Raw genomic sequence first — 13,874 nt, 5'->3', positions numbered from 1 at the left:
CTCACCATTCTTGGCCACGTTGTATCGCGGGACGACATACTTCCTGACCCCGCCAAGCTTCGAGCAGTCGCCGATTTTCCGAAGCCAAAGAACTTGAAGGAACTTAGAAGTTTTGTCGGCTTGTCGTCATACTTCCGACGCTTTATTAGAAATTTTGCTTCTGTATGTGCGCCCCTTACGGACCTTCTTATCGGCGACAAGGACCTTTCCACCTGGTCACCAGCATGCGACGATGCATTCACCAAATTACGCCACCTGCTGACTTCTCCACCCATCCTCCGCCACTACGATCCTGCCGCTCCCACGGAGGTTCATACTGATGCCAGCGGTGTTGGACTTGGCGCTGTGCTCGCGCAACGAAAGGCAGGGTTTGATGAATATGTCGTCGCCTACGCAAGCCGAACTTTAACGAAAGCCGAGGCTAACTACTCCGTGACCGAGAAAATTGTTTAGCTAATATTTGGGCCCTTGGAAAATTTCGCCCCTACCTGTATGGTCACGCATTCGACGTCGTCACTGACCACCACGCCCTTTGTTGGCTATCGACACTTAAAGACCCTTCCGGACGACTTGCTCGCTGGGCGCTCAAACTTCAGGAATACGACATGCGCGTTATTTACAGATCTGGTCGTAAGCACACGGAAGACGCCGACGCCCTTTCTGGCTCACCCATATCGGATGAAGGTATTTGCTTCTCTTCCCTCGAGCCTGCACTTGCGTCCTCCGCCTTGCGCAACATGACGATGGAACAACAAAAGGATCCCTGGATCAGTGGCCTCATAAGCATTCTTTCTGATCCTCTCACTCCTTCCCCATCTCGCGCTCTCCGCCGCCAGGCTAGCAACTTTTGCCTAAGGGATGATCTTCTTTATCGACGCAACTACCTTTTTGACGGTCGCAAGTGTCTCCTTGTGGTACCCCGCCATCTTCGAGCTGCTATCTGCGAAGCTTTTCACGTGGACCCACAGTGCGCCCACGCAGGCCTCTTCAAGACATACGCTAGGCTTCGACTCAGATTTTATTGGCGTGGCATGTATAACTACGTGCGGAAATTCATTCGCTCGTGTGCTCAGTGCCAACGACAAAAGTTGCCTCCCGGGCAAGTCTACCCGTCACAACCTCTTCCTTGTTCTAGTCGACCTTTTCATCGCGTCGGCATTGAATTTACGGACCACTACCATCAACCCCAGCTGGTAATCGCTGGATTATTGTTGCGATAGACCATCTGACACGCTAAGCCGAAACAGCCGCGCTGCCGACTGCCACAGCCCATGACGTTGGAACGTTTCTGTTGCAACGTTTCGTTCTGCGTCATGGTGCCCCTCGCGAGCTCTTAAGTGACAGAGGCCGTGCCTTCCGTTCTGACGCCTTGAAGGCATTACTCAACGAATGCCGAATCGTGCAATGCACAAGTACAGCGTACCACCCTCAGACGAATGGCATGACGGAGCACTTCAGCCGTACTCTTGGCAGTATGCTGTCGATGTACGTCACCTCTGATCTTTCAAATTGGGACCAAGCTCTTCCGTTCGTCACCTACGCGTATAATACTGCCATACAAGCTACTACTGGGTTTTCGCCATACTTCCTTCTGTACGGACGAGAACCTTCAAATACAGTGGACACTATTCTTCCATATAAACCTTATGAGTCCAAAAGTACAACTCTGTCCAAAGCTGCCCGACAAGCTGAAGAATGCCGCCAGCTTGCCCGCTCTTTTTCTATCGAGGACCAGTGGCAGCAGCAATCCCGCCAGACTGGGGACCGTTCGGCTCCAAACTTTCCACCTGGTTCATTGGTATGGCTTTGGGCACCTGCTACCGCGCCTGGCCACTCCGCAAAACTTCTTCCCAAATACCTCGGGCCATACCGCGTTGTAGAGCAAACGTCACTCGTCAACTATATCGTGGAGCCCATGATCCCATTCACAGACCTACGCTACCGCGGCCGCGACACTGTCCACGTCTCTCGTCTCAAGCGATATTACGACCCATTAGTCGTTTGTTCTCCCTAATCCGCCAGGATGGCGTCTTTTTGTGCGGAGGGCGATTGTAGTGAAGAAGAGGAGCTTCAGCGGCATTTCTCGGCACATCAGGGGCATCGCCATCAGCATAAGCTCGTGCTTGCTGCGCTTGGCTGGACGCTGCTGACTGCTTCGCTTTCTGCGTTCTGCGCTGGAAATAAACCCCGTTACAAATGTATTGCTTTTTGTCTGTTTTTGTCAGTGCTAATATCGAAGCTTAGCGCGAACTGCGGAGGGACCGGGGCTTTTGTCAGAAGTACTGTAAAGAGTACACTATTTAGTACTCTCACTCTTACTTTTTATTATCTACACGAGAAAGCACCTTCCACCCTGCAAGGTGGGCTAAGTGAGTCCGGTGGCGGCGATCAGATAACTACAACGCACCCCACCGGACCCAACCCGCAACGACTGACAACTGCTAATAGCGGTTGGATGCTGTCAGACCGCAGTCCTCACAATGGGGGCAGCGGAAGGGTGGTGTCAGAGTCAAGTCCTCCCAATTGATGGCAGCGGCAGGATGCTGTCAGACCCCAGTCATAACACAGGCCACATACTGCGTAGCTGCTATAAGGGGCTGTTGGTCTCCTTACAACACTATTCCCACTGTTCACGTTGCTGGCATTGTGTGTCGCATGTGACTGGCAAGAACAGCGAGGAAATCTAGTCATGTCTCGTGAAATCGGAGCATTGTTATCTGTTGCAACAAAAGTGTCAGGTAGCGAGTGAAGGTGCGCACACGCTCGCATCACCGACACTGGCGAGTGAGTTTTACGAGTGAGATGAGCGATTGCAGACTTGAAGATCATGACAGTTCCAGTGACACACGTTTAGATACAATCTCATCTTTTATATTTGCCTGAATTAGAGCGTGAGAACTTGACTAAGAACAGAGGAATTGTCAAGTAGATAAGGACGACGCGGCAGAGTGAAATCGTATGCAAGGCACAAATTAATGAAAAATTGCGAGTATGCTAATATGCCATCTACAACAGGACAACATGAACATTTCTCTTCTAGCATCCTCACGTAGCGTGCACTCCTTGCGCGTGTGCATTTACCGCAAGCGGTTTGAACTGATGTACTGGTGGCGGGTTGCCGATCGGTTGAGAAAAGTGCAATGCTTTTCAGTAAAACGAGCCCCCATTTGTACAGGAATGCATTTTTACCCACTTTTACTGCGAGGGTGTTACAGCTCAAATCCTGTCATTTTCCAGCAGTGAAATGTTTTTGCGAACTCAAAAAAAAAAAGGCGGTAACGGGAAGATTGAAGATATAGTGATGAAAAAGATCTGTAAGCAGAGATTGTGTGCTGGAGCCGACGTATCGAAGAGTGAACTTGTCTAGAAGGCTAGAACTGATTTTGCGTCACGCTGCCGTGTAAATGGTTTGTCTACTCTCTTCGAATAAAAAAAAGAAGTGGGAGAGGGCAACTGTTATGTGGGGAGGGGCGTTGTGAAGGAATTTGTGGGTAAAAAGGGAAAGGTAGTCCGTGAATAAAGGGAAGAGAAGACGTTTAGTCACTATGTTTACCCCTACCCCCCCCCACCAATCTTCACATCCACAATTGTCCTCTCCCCCTCTTCTAGTCGGATTGAAGGAGAGGATACGACGCAGGTGCGTAGCCAGAATTTTTTTTCCGGTGGGGGACGCTACCTTGATTTCGGCAGGGGCCCCCCCCTGAAAATGGATGTTTCCTCCTCTCTATGCTAAGGCAAAAAAAATCATGGGTGGCGGGAGCACGTTCGCTGTGTGCCACCCCCTGGCTACGCCTTTGGTACGAAGCAAACACCCTGTAGCGCTAACATAATCGGTCGTAGCCTTGATGAAGACTATTGAAATTGTCGAAACGCCGCTTCGAACATGCCACTTTTGTTCAGAGATTTTTTCATAGCACTTTTCAATTGTATGAGCGGAATACAACTGAAATAGAGGGAAACTTCAAAGGGCAGGTGATCATTCCTTATATTTCCGTTTCTCTGCTCTTAAGATCTTCATTGTGTGAGGCCAACTGGCCCCGGATACATCAGAAATCATGGTGCGACTATGGGTGACCAGCGAGTGATTCCTACGCTCGATTCACTGAATAGCGAGTACGTTAACCACACAAGCATGACCAAGATTGCAATAACGAAGAGTATTTCAATTTGCGTAAAGCGCACATTTTGCAGCCCCGAAAAGGTGATTACCTTGCCGAAATTATAGTAGAATAATGGTCGTAAGATCTGGTCACTAGCGTTTCCGTCACCTCGTAAACACACCCCTGCTAGCAAAAAAAGTTCAAACGGGGGGACAAGAAACGTTTTCTCGTCTTGGCATACGGCAAGTAGACTTGGCAGTGGCTACCCGAATGCTTTGCATCGTCTTCAGACACCGACTAGACTCCACAAAACAGAGGACACTCGGCTTTTCCATCTAAGGCAAAAGGCACCCATCGTTAAGTCATTTTAGTTTCAAGTTGGCGAGGCTGGCAGCCGTCTGTGGCAACTGCGATAGCGAGGACACATTAAAGCACATCTGTGACTCTCTTCGCTCAATTAGCAGAGAGATCGAATCGAGGTCGCTCTAGCTCGCGTAGATTACAGAGGAATTCTAGCGCTAACCGTTTGAGATTGGGACCCCAAGAGGTGATCCAGGAACTTCGATGAATTGGTATATCATCTATAGTGCATATAAAAAAACAGTCACGTTCGAGGTAGCTACACGCTATGTTCGAGTTCACGACACCACAGCGCCACGTTTACGTCGTACTTCCGAGATTACCTAGATTGAACACGTGCCTAAATCTAACTAGTGGGATGCACAGCGTCAACAGACGAATTGCCACAGACAAGCTGGCCGAAGTTTCGACATTAGGACCCATCTCTGTCATAGGCACATTGTCATCCTTGGTTTATTAGTTTTAAGGGCGTTCATAGCGACGCCATCTATTGGTGGTGGCGCGTGTCCTCCTTGTTGGCAATCGCGAACATCTTGCGTTTTATCAGTTGTGTTTTTAAACGCGGGACATTTCAGGAATGGTGAAACAGTAAAACACTCATAGAAAAAAAACAAACTGCTTTTTCTATGTGGAGTGTGTCTTGTTAAAGCCATGTGTTTGACAGTTCATGCAAAAATCGCCGTGCTTCAGCGAAGCATCTCTGCTGAACAGATGCTCACCGCCAGACCCTTAAGCATCATTCGGCTCCCCAGAGGGCCCAAACAGTTATTCTGAATGTAGAGATGCTGAAGGCGTCGGTCCATCTGCAGTAGGTATGCAGCGTGTCCGGCGAACGTGTCCCTCAGGTAGCATTCCCTAATGGAGAGTAGGCGTAGTCCCCCTGCACAAGTAGAATACATGGTCAGAGAACAGGTGCGCACAGTCATGTTGGGGCGACAACTGTCGATGTTGAGGTCAATCTCAAGCAGTCACGAAGGCAGAAAAGTGTTAAATAGCCACACAGTACTCTCGTTTAAAATTTATCGGCAAGGGGGGAAGGCTGCGAGTCTGGAGAGGTTGAAAAGTACTCTTACTAGATATAATTCCGAATGGCTCGCGTTTGCAGCGGTGCAGAAAGCGGTGGCTACGCGCAGTCGTTGTTTTAGAACAACACAGACGCTGCTTAGCCTTTGAAATGCACGTTAAAAGACCGCGCTTTCTCACTTTTTCACACGTGCAAATAAATGCTCAGGGCGAGTTGTCTGGCCTCGGCCAGAATATGCACTGTTTAAGGGCACCGAGGTCTCGTTATCGATGTCGTATTTGTCCGCTACCCGGTTTATTCGGTCAATCGCATGACAGCGCGAAGCGAACATTGCCGCATACGTGACTCGTAGTAAAGGTTAGAGCGTTCTATTATAGTTCAAATAGCCCTTGCACTTTCCGAAGTCATTATTCGCAAGTGCATAAAGCTTTGTGTGCTAGAAACACTGGTCGAAAAAAACACAGATGGCTACGCTTCGGAAGGCCCCCGCGACACTTTTGATTGCCGCTGTGCTGAAGTTTTTTTTAGTGTGGCACCAAAACGCATTGCTTACTCGAGAAGGCGCTAGTAAGTTTCCTTGGTGAATGATGATATGTGGTCTTCAACGTCCCAAAGCCACCATATGATTATGAGACACGCCATAGTGGAGCATATTTAACAAGTGATAGTTGCGCTGTGTGTGCGACCTTCGAGTGTCATCAATGAACCACATCAGAGTTACTTCATACTGAAGAACCTCTCGAGCGAGCACGAGGTTGAAGGCTCATGTGTAGCAGGCTTCTCCGAAAGGTGCAAGCTTTGCGCTGCGTTGCTGAACTGCTACTCGTTTCGACGCAACTGCGCGCTGCGATTCATGCTGCCGACTTGACGTATCTCATTGAGTTAAATTGTCCCATCGAAAGCTGAATAAGCATGCCGCTCATATGATTATAGAATTAGATTCTTATTAGATTATAGAGCCATGTGTGCGCTAGTATATTTTAGATTAGACATATCGTACTTATGATTGGAATAGGAGTGCTCTTTTTTTGTGCACTAGACAAGGTTATTAGATTTCTGTATAAGTCGTGTCCTTCCGAACACGTGCTTGTTGGTGTTAGCAGCATTTTATATTCAGTTATAATTGATTGATTGATATGTTTTGTTTAATGTCCCAAAACCACCATATGATAACGAGAGGCGTCGAAGTGGAGGGCTTCGAAAATATCGACCAACTGGATTTTTTTAACGTGCACCTAAATCTGAGCACACCGACGTACAGCATTTTCGCATCCTTCAAAAACGCAGCCGCCGCAGCCGTGATTCGATTCCGCGACCTCCGGGTCAGCAGCCGAGTACCTTAACCACTAGACGACCATGGCAGGGCTATATTCAAAGATCATCATCTTCATATTATCAGCATCATGATTACTATTATTGCTAGTACATTAGTAATATTACTATTACTAATAGTATTACTATTACTACTATTACTATCACCATCATCATCATCATTACTATTATTATATTATTATAATTATTATTATTTCATGGCGTTTCACGTCCCAAAACCACTAAATGATTATGAAAGACGCCGCAGTGGAGGTCTCTGCAAATTCCGACTATCTGTTTAACGCGCACCAACATGGAACAGACACGAGCCTGGACCTGTTCGCCGCCATGGAAATACGACCACCAAAACCGGGATAGAATCCACGACCTTGGGGTCAGCAGCCGAATACCTTAGCTACTGCCACGCCGAAGCGAACGGATATTCAAGGCAGACGCACACTACGCACGCATGAACATAATATATACAAGGACATACTAACATATATACAAGCGTGCTACGCACGCACGAACTTTCGTACATGGTGGCTGAAGCCACTAAACTCCTCCTCGCCCTGCATCCGCTGTAAAAATATTTACACGAAACGGGTTACCGATAAAGAAAAATCGCTTTCAACTATCATTAGGTTTCCGGAAATTAGCAATCTTTTATTCAGTGAAACGATGATAAACGCATCACACGGATACAAGCTTGTTCAAACACAAGTTGCGCTGCGCTGTGCCAGAAAGGAATCAAGTGATGTGCCCACGACTAGAACGCTCCAAAAGCTGGAGCAATCGCTTTTCACAGTTGTTCTTAAATTTCTTGTGAGACGAACCTAAACTGCTAGTGTCTCGCGCCCATATAATCGGAACACAGCACCGTCCGTCGACTCCGCCGACCAAACGCACGCATAAACACTGTAAACGTGTTCACATAAATTACATGACACAATTAACTACTGCAGTTCACGTGCACTAAACTTGCCTCTGTGAGAAGGGCGGTGCAAGATTTTTTTTTTCGGCAAGGCGACTTGTCCTTTATATATATTCGTGCGTGCGTGCAAAATAAAAAGCTCGAGCGGAAGAATTACGTCAGTTTAATTTGACAAGTTGTAGCACTGGCCAATTGCGCCGAAAACGAGCATACAAGGAAAATACACATTACCCAACCAATTTCTTAAAGCGCTTACATGAACAAAACCACTCGGCGCTTAGGGAAGCCCGATCATTGGAAAGAATGCCCATGATCGGCGTACTCAATGACTAAAACAAATCGTCAGAAATGAATTAGCTGGACAAACCACGATAGTGTCCGTTACCTCATGTGCAATGCGGAAGTTTCTTATTAACGACATTCTCCGTCCCGTTTCGTCTGCATCCAGACAGAACGATACGTTGCCATCTTTCCACCTCGAAGCCACGGATTTGATTGATTTGTGGGGTTTAACGTCCCAAAACTACCATATGATTATGAGAGACGCCGTAGTGGAGGGCTCCGGAAATTTTGACCACCTGGGGTTCTTTAACGTGTCGAAGCCACGGATTGCGGCGTGCAGCAATGGTCTTTGGACGTCTCTTTCATTTGCGGGCTTGCGCGTGCGTCATGGCGAAAATCAACGTGCGCAACGTGGGGACATATCTCCTTTCAAGGTTGACCCTTTCATGTCCTCCGAGATAAGGCGGCCGCACGCCGTTGGCCACCGGTTCATCTCGGAGGACACGGCCCTTTAGCGTGGTTTTAATGCGCGGCCGCTAGGTGGTGAGCGTCCAGTTAAAATCACAAATTGCCACTCACCATCACGCTTTTCATTCGTAAAAAGGCATGGGATGAAAGCGTGTTTCAACTTAAGACAAAATGTTCTTCAGCTGCGGTGCCATGGAAAAGTGTCGAATGAAGAAAATTTCCGCTTAGACAGCGCTTTTGCAGAGTAAGTGGTAAAGTTGTGTATTTGACGAGAAAACTGAAGTGTGCCAATAAATCAGACTTTTCTTGACAACGCGAATATTTTGGCATTTGGTTATTCCGGGCAGCTTTGCCGGTATTGTGAAATCAGAATTATCCAGCTTTTACTGCATCTTCCTAGTTGCTACAGGTAGGATAAGAATAAAATGAATTTGTGGTATATGAAGTGGGAAAAATGCAGACTATTGTGAGACTACTTTCAAATTGGGCATGATATATGCGCCAATTGACTCGGTCGCCTGCGTTTCAATGGCAGAGGAAGTAGCCCGTGATTATGGACTGCTCGCATGCGGTTATTTACGGTTGTAGTAAGTTGAACTTCCGAAAAACCTGGTAGGCTACTCTTGTGCTGAAGCTAGAAGGAAGGCGTCAAGAGGGATTGAGAAGGCAGGGTTTTTAAGCAGTTTCGCGTAATGGGTGCTATCATGCTTGTGATCTACTGTAGTATAGCCCTTGTTGGTACAAGTATCGGCTTTACAACAATTGTGGTAGAATGCAGAGAATTGACTAACTTACAGTAAAATAAACTGCATATTTGAAGCAGCTCATCTACTTATGCGGCGTGCAATAATGAAAGTGTTGAATATGCTTGCTGTGCTAATCGTGTTGCTACAAGGTACTTGTAGGGAAAGCCCAATAACACGGTGTAAAGGATTGCACAAAGGCTTAATTTCTTGTCATGCCGTTTTCGGTATAAAGCTGGCGAAGTTACCGGCATGCGACGTGCGCTACATTGATTCACCTGAAAGCTGAGAGACCTTGCAAGTAATGATTGCTGTGGTGGTCCTTTATCGTGTGTTACATATATATCCAATGAATAACAACACTCTTGAAGTGAAGTAGTTAAGGCAGATATGTGAAAAACTTAATGAATCGCGTTACACCTGTGTAGAAGGAGAGAAAAATTTAACGCCAAAACGCCGAAAGAATAAACAGGAACAGATAAGCAGTTTTGTACTCTGCACTAGAAAAAGTAAGACAGATAAGTAAGGAAGAAAGGAATGAAATAGTAAAAGAGGTAAGCTTAAACGCACGCTACTTCGCAGAAACTAGGAGACACGTCGCCTTAAACACGAATACTTGCCTCTGATAAGCTCGGCGAAGGCTACTTCCAGCATCCGATCCTCTTCCTTGCCGCATTTGTAGAGCATGAGATTTTCCAGGCCACTTGTAGGCGGCTCGGACGCTGATGCCCCGCCCGGAAAACTAACCGGAGACGGCGGGCGCCGATACAAGGCGCGAGACATGATTGCGAGGTCCAGAACTGCGAGGTTGCACTCATTGAGAATAAACGTCTTGAGGCTGCGGCTTCCAACCGCTGCTCTCATTAAGGCCGATGGCGTAGCGACCTTCGAGCCATGGATCTGTGAACACAGGTGAGGTGCGGAGGCGTAAAAGACGGAATATTAAGGTGGCAAGAACGTTGATCGCAGTAAAAAAATGGTTTTGGAGTTCTTCGTACTAAACATCATGATGTGGTTGTGATGATTTTGAGTCGGTATAACATCGGATGCGTGATTGGAAGGTCACAAGCGTGATCCCCGTCTGAGCAAGGTGCATATTTGCCCCCTTGTATTCACCCAATACAATTACTTCTGGTATCAGCCCCTGTACTCTCCTTGGCACGATTGTCTGTTATATCTCAATATTATGTTTAACAAAAAAAAAGCCAACCCGTAAATCGACAATTGTCATCCTCGTAGGGATATGAGGCCCAGTGCAGTGGAGAATGCTCTGGCAAAGTCGACAACCTGGCGGTGTTTGACAAGCACCTAAATGAGCGCACAGCTGTCATTTATATTTCGCCACCATCTAAATGTGGTGGTCATTGCCGAGAACCGAACCCGTACCTTGGGCCTTAGTACCATGACACCGTATCTTTGCGAGGCGACCCCAGGTGGTCAGGTTTTATCAATTTGGCCTCTAAAATGGGCACCTATACCCTTAGGTCGGCAAAAATCCTGGAGCTCACTCAGACTAAAACTTACCAAAAGACTACTCACTCGGACTCAAAGTCCGACTAACGGCTCAATCCAAGTCCGAGTCCGAGTAATTCGGCTCACGAGTCCGTGAGCGTTGAATTATTTTCGACCATGGTGTCAAAGCTCTTCACACCTAGCCAGTGCTCTTCCTGGCGCCGTTTGACATCGTAGCTTCCGAGACGAGTTCCGAGTGCTTGCAAACCAGTAAACTTATTTTGCTGGGAAAAGATGGCAGCCTAACTACTTTATTATAGCTTTCCTAGAAGAGTTCGCGGGAGAGAAATCAACGCAACTCCTTACGTATTTCACGTATGATCAATAAATATTAAAATGCTGCATCAGTGACACTGCTTGGGAATACCTGTGAGTAGACACGATATAAACATGAATCCAGGCAAGGCTGATAGTGATGCTGGAGCTGACTAGATACTACATGTAATTATATTTGTCTCGGCCATTAGGCATCCACAGATATGCAACCGTCACCACCGGAATCAAAACCACGTCCTTGGGGTGATCACGATAAGGCACTGGCATGATTCGCAGACGAAGTGAACAGCCAGAGAGCATGATATGCCAAAAAAACTGTTTTCTGCTTATCTTCTGCGGGTACGCTAAACATCCGTCGTCTGTCTTAATCGCTTAGCATTCAATGCTGCAGTACATACGCTGGTAACAACTGGGGAAAAGGGAACGAAGTCTTCCCCAACCTGCACGACGTGTACCGCAGGTGTTTGAAGTCAAGTTCTGTGACCAAGTACGTTTTTGCAATAAAGTCAGCTGAAAACCCCCGATATTTTTAACCGAGAAATGTACTTACCAGCAGGTGCTTGTCAAAATCAGGTGATTCCCTTGTTCTAATTTTAACAGCGAGGCATAGTTTATTGAATCGTTCTTTGAGAGTATCGCGAAGCATTAGCATCGTCTTGACAGGCATGTGCGTGATACCGTGCGACCTACCAGAAAACTGATGTTCATAAACTAATATGCGACACAGAAAGTTGGTAGGTCTCGCTACACCCAGAGGGTCCGCCATAAATGAAGAGTACAGCTCACGAAATCACTGCGAAGCAATTGTGACCACGCACAGTTAATACTAGCAAACGAGAAAGACCGCTGTGACTGCGAGATGTCCCCAAAGCGATGGAAGTCTAGTTACAACAATGAAGTGTTCGTAGATCTACGAGGTTGTTCTCTTTGGAGCAACTGAAAAGGGCTTAATCCCGAGGAGCATTTGCGAATCCGTCCGAGATTTCACAAGATAAGTGGAACGAACAGAATGATAAGCCTAGGCATAAATTCACCTATTTTTAGGCATTGGCTTGTTGGCTTTTCTTTTTCTTTTTCCTGATTTATTCTATTTTTATGTATTAGTTTACCACAGCTTTTTTTTTTCAAAACATCCCTGTTTAGACGTGCTTGGCTGGTACAACAACAATATTTCTAAGATTACCATTTGTTTCATGGCCGATTCATTGTGGTAAGTTGCGCTCAAAAATTGAGGACCAACCAACCAGCCAATACTTGGCTAAGCCTAAGTTTCTGGAGTTTAGACATGCGTCGCGTCTGCTTTAGCCCTTCTTCGCTGGAAATCAACGTAGCGCAAACCCAGCATCACCTAGCGAAGCTCTACCAATTTCGAAACAACGCGACTTATCTTCAAAGTTCTTCAGCATCGCTGTTTCAAGCCTTGAGCAGCTTAGTGCGAGTTCCGTCAATTTGTGCCTTTGTTCAGATGCCGCAAGGCATCCGAATATTGACATATGGTGGGTAGTTTGTAAAACAAACGTTCCTAGGCAGAATTCCTTCTAGTAAAGTTGCAAAAAGTCTGTTCAACTGTTCAAAACTTATCTTGTAGAAAAACAGCACATAACCTCTATCTTGTAAAAACAAAACGCAACCTCTGTCTTCTAGAAATAAGACAAATGCGGAGACGCATGCTCATTGCGCCATCGTGCTGGAATTGCTAAAACACCGTGATTTTCTCCCAGATGCCCGCCAGCAGCAGTAAGTGGTAGATATTATTAGTTTGCTGTTTGAACGTCAAAAAATGTGTTCCTCGGTGGCTCAGTGGTTAACGCCTCCCCCCCCCCACCATTCTTGGGACCCAATTTCGATTCTGCTGCCGGAATCTTTCTGTGTTTTCTTGAATTTTTGTATATACACATACGTCGACATACATATACGGTGAGTGATGGCGACGCTGACACCGGTGGCAAAATCCAGCCAAGAGCGTCCATATAATTGCTATCGCCATGGAAAGAAAACTGGTCCCGTATCTGCATGTTTCACTACAAATGCCGTTGAAAGACGATAGTCTTGCGTGTGAAGAGAGTGAGCAAAACGTTTATTTGATGTTCTGCGTAAAAAAAATAGAAATGTATTTTGGAAGCACTGCGTTAGAGAGTCTCGATCCGTGCAGCAAAGGCGAACTAGTGCATCGAGGCACATTAAACACCATCGCCATTTGGCAGTTATCTTCGAAAATGAAGGTAAGCGTGCGCGACCACGGTGAAAGATGCGTGCCTATCTCGGAGAAGGTAAAGTGTAGGACGCAAAGTGACGGGCAGGTGACACCACCGCCCGTCACTAGCAAAGCGTTGGAAATACGTAGCAAAGCGTTGGAAATACTTGTCTCTTTGAGCAACGTGTTGCACTGTCAGCGCAGCGTGATAAACGCCATGGTCCTTAGGATCACTTCTGTGTCTTCAGTAAAAAGGCACACATACAAAACATTGAGGTGTTGTTATAGTGCCCCAGATATGGGCAATAATTGCTTTTTAATTGACAATCGCACAAGTATGAACGCTGAAACTTGAGAAATATTTGTGTGCGCTGCAGATGAGGTTGACCATTTGATGTATCGTTTGGGACCGGTAGGGAAACCATTAGCGCGGACAAACGGACAAAGGTAGAGAAAGAGACCAAAATTTTGTCGTTGAAGGTCCCGAAGAAACCCTCGTCTTTAAAAGGTAACTACATCTTAACGGAAGGAGATCTGGGTTGCAAGAGCGGCATAGCGGTGATTCTCACAGCCGGTGGGGAACAGAAAGCCCTGTAGGGACACACCGCACCGGTCATAGAGGTGGTATTTAGTTACAAGCAGTTTGCGAGCGTGGACAATAGCTGCGAAC

The 13,874-nt window shown here is 46.7% G+C and overlaps 1 protein-coding gene across 1 annotated transcript in view; it reads right to left on the bottom strand.

Annotated features, from left to right (window-relative positions):
• Positions 1–13,874, bottom strand: part of LOC119163132 (uncharacterized) — a 59,275-nt gene that overhangs the window by 14,005 nt on the left and 31,396 nt on the right. The window contains exons 7-8 of the mRNA XM_037415073.2: positions 9,843–10,122; positions 5,180–5,340 (exon numbers count right to left, since the gene is read on the bottom strand). Of these exons, the coding sequence (XP_037270970.2) occupies positions 5,180–5,340; positions 9,843–10,122 (441 nt within the window). The remainder of the gene's footprint in view (positions 1–5,179; positions 5,341–9,842; positions 10,123–13,874) is intronic.

The sequence above is a fragment of the Rhipicephalus microplus genome, chromosome 9, assembly GCF_043290135.1.
Source record: "Rhipicephalus microplus isolate Deutch F79 chromosome 9, USDA_Rmic, whole genome shotgun sequence".
In the NCBI taxonomy this organism is placed as follows: Eukaryota; Metazoa; Arthropoda; class Arachnida; order Ixodida; family Ixodidae; genus Rhipicephalus; species Rhipicephalus microplus.
This window is presented reverse-complemented; position numbering and strand designations above follow the sequence as displayed.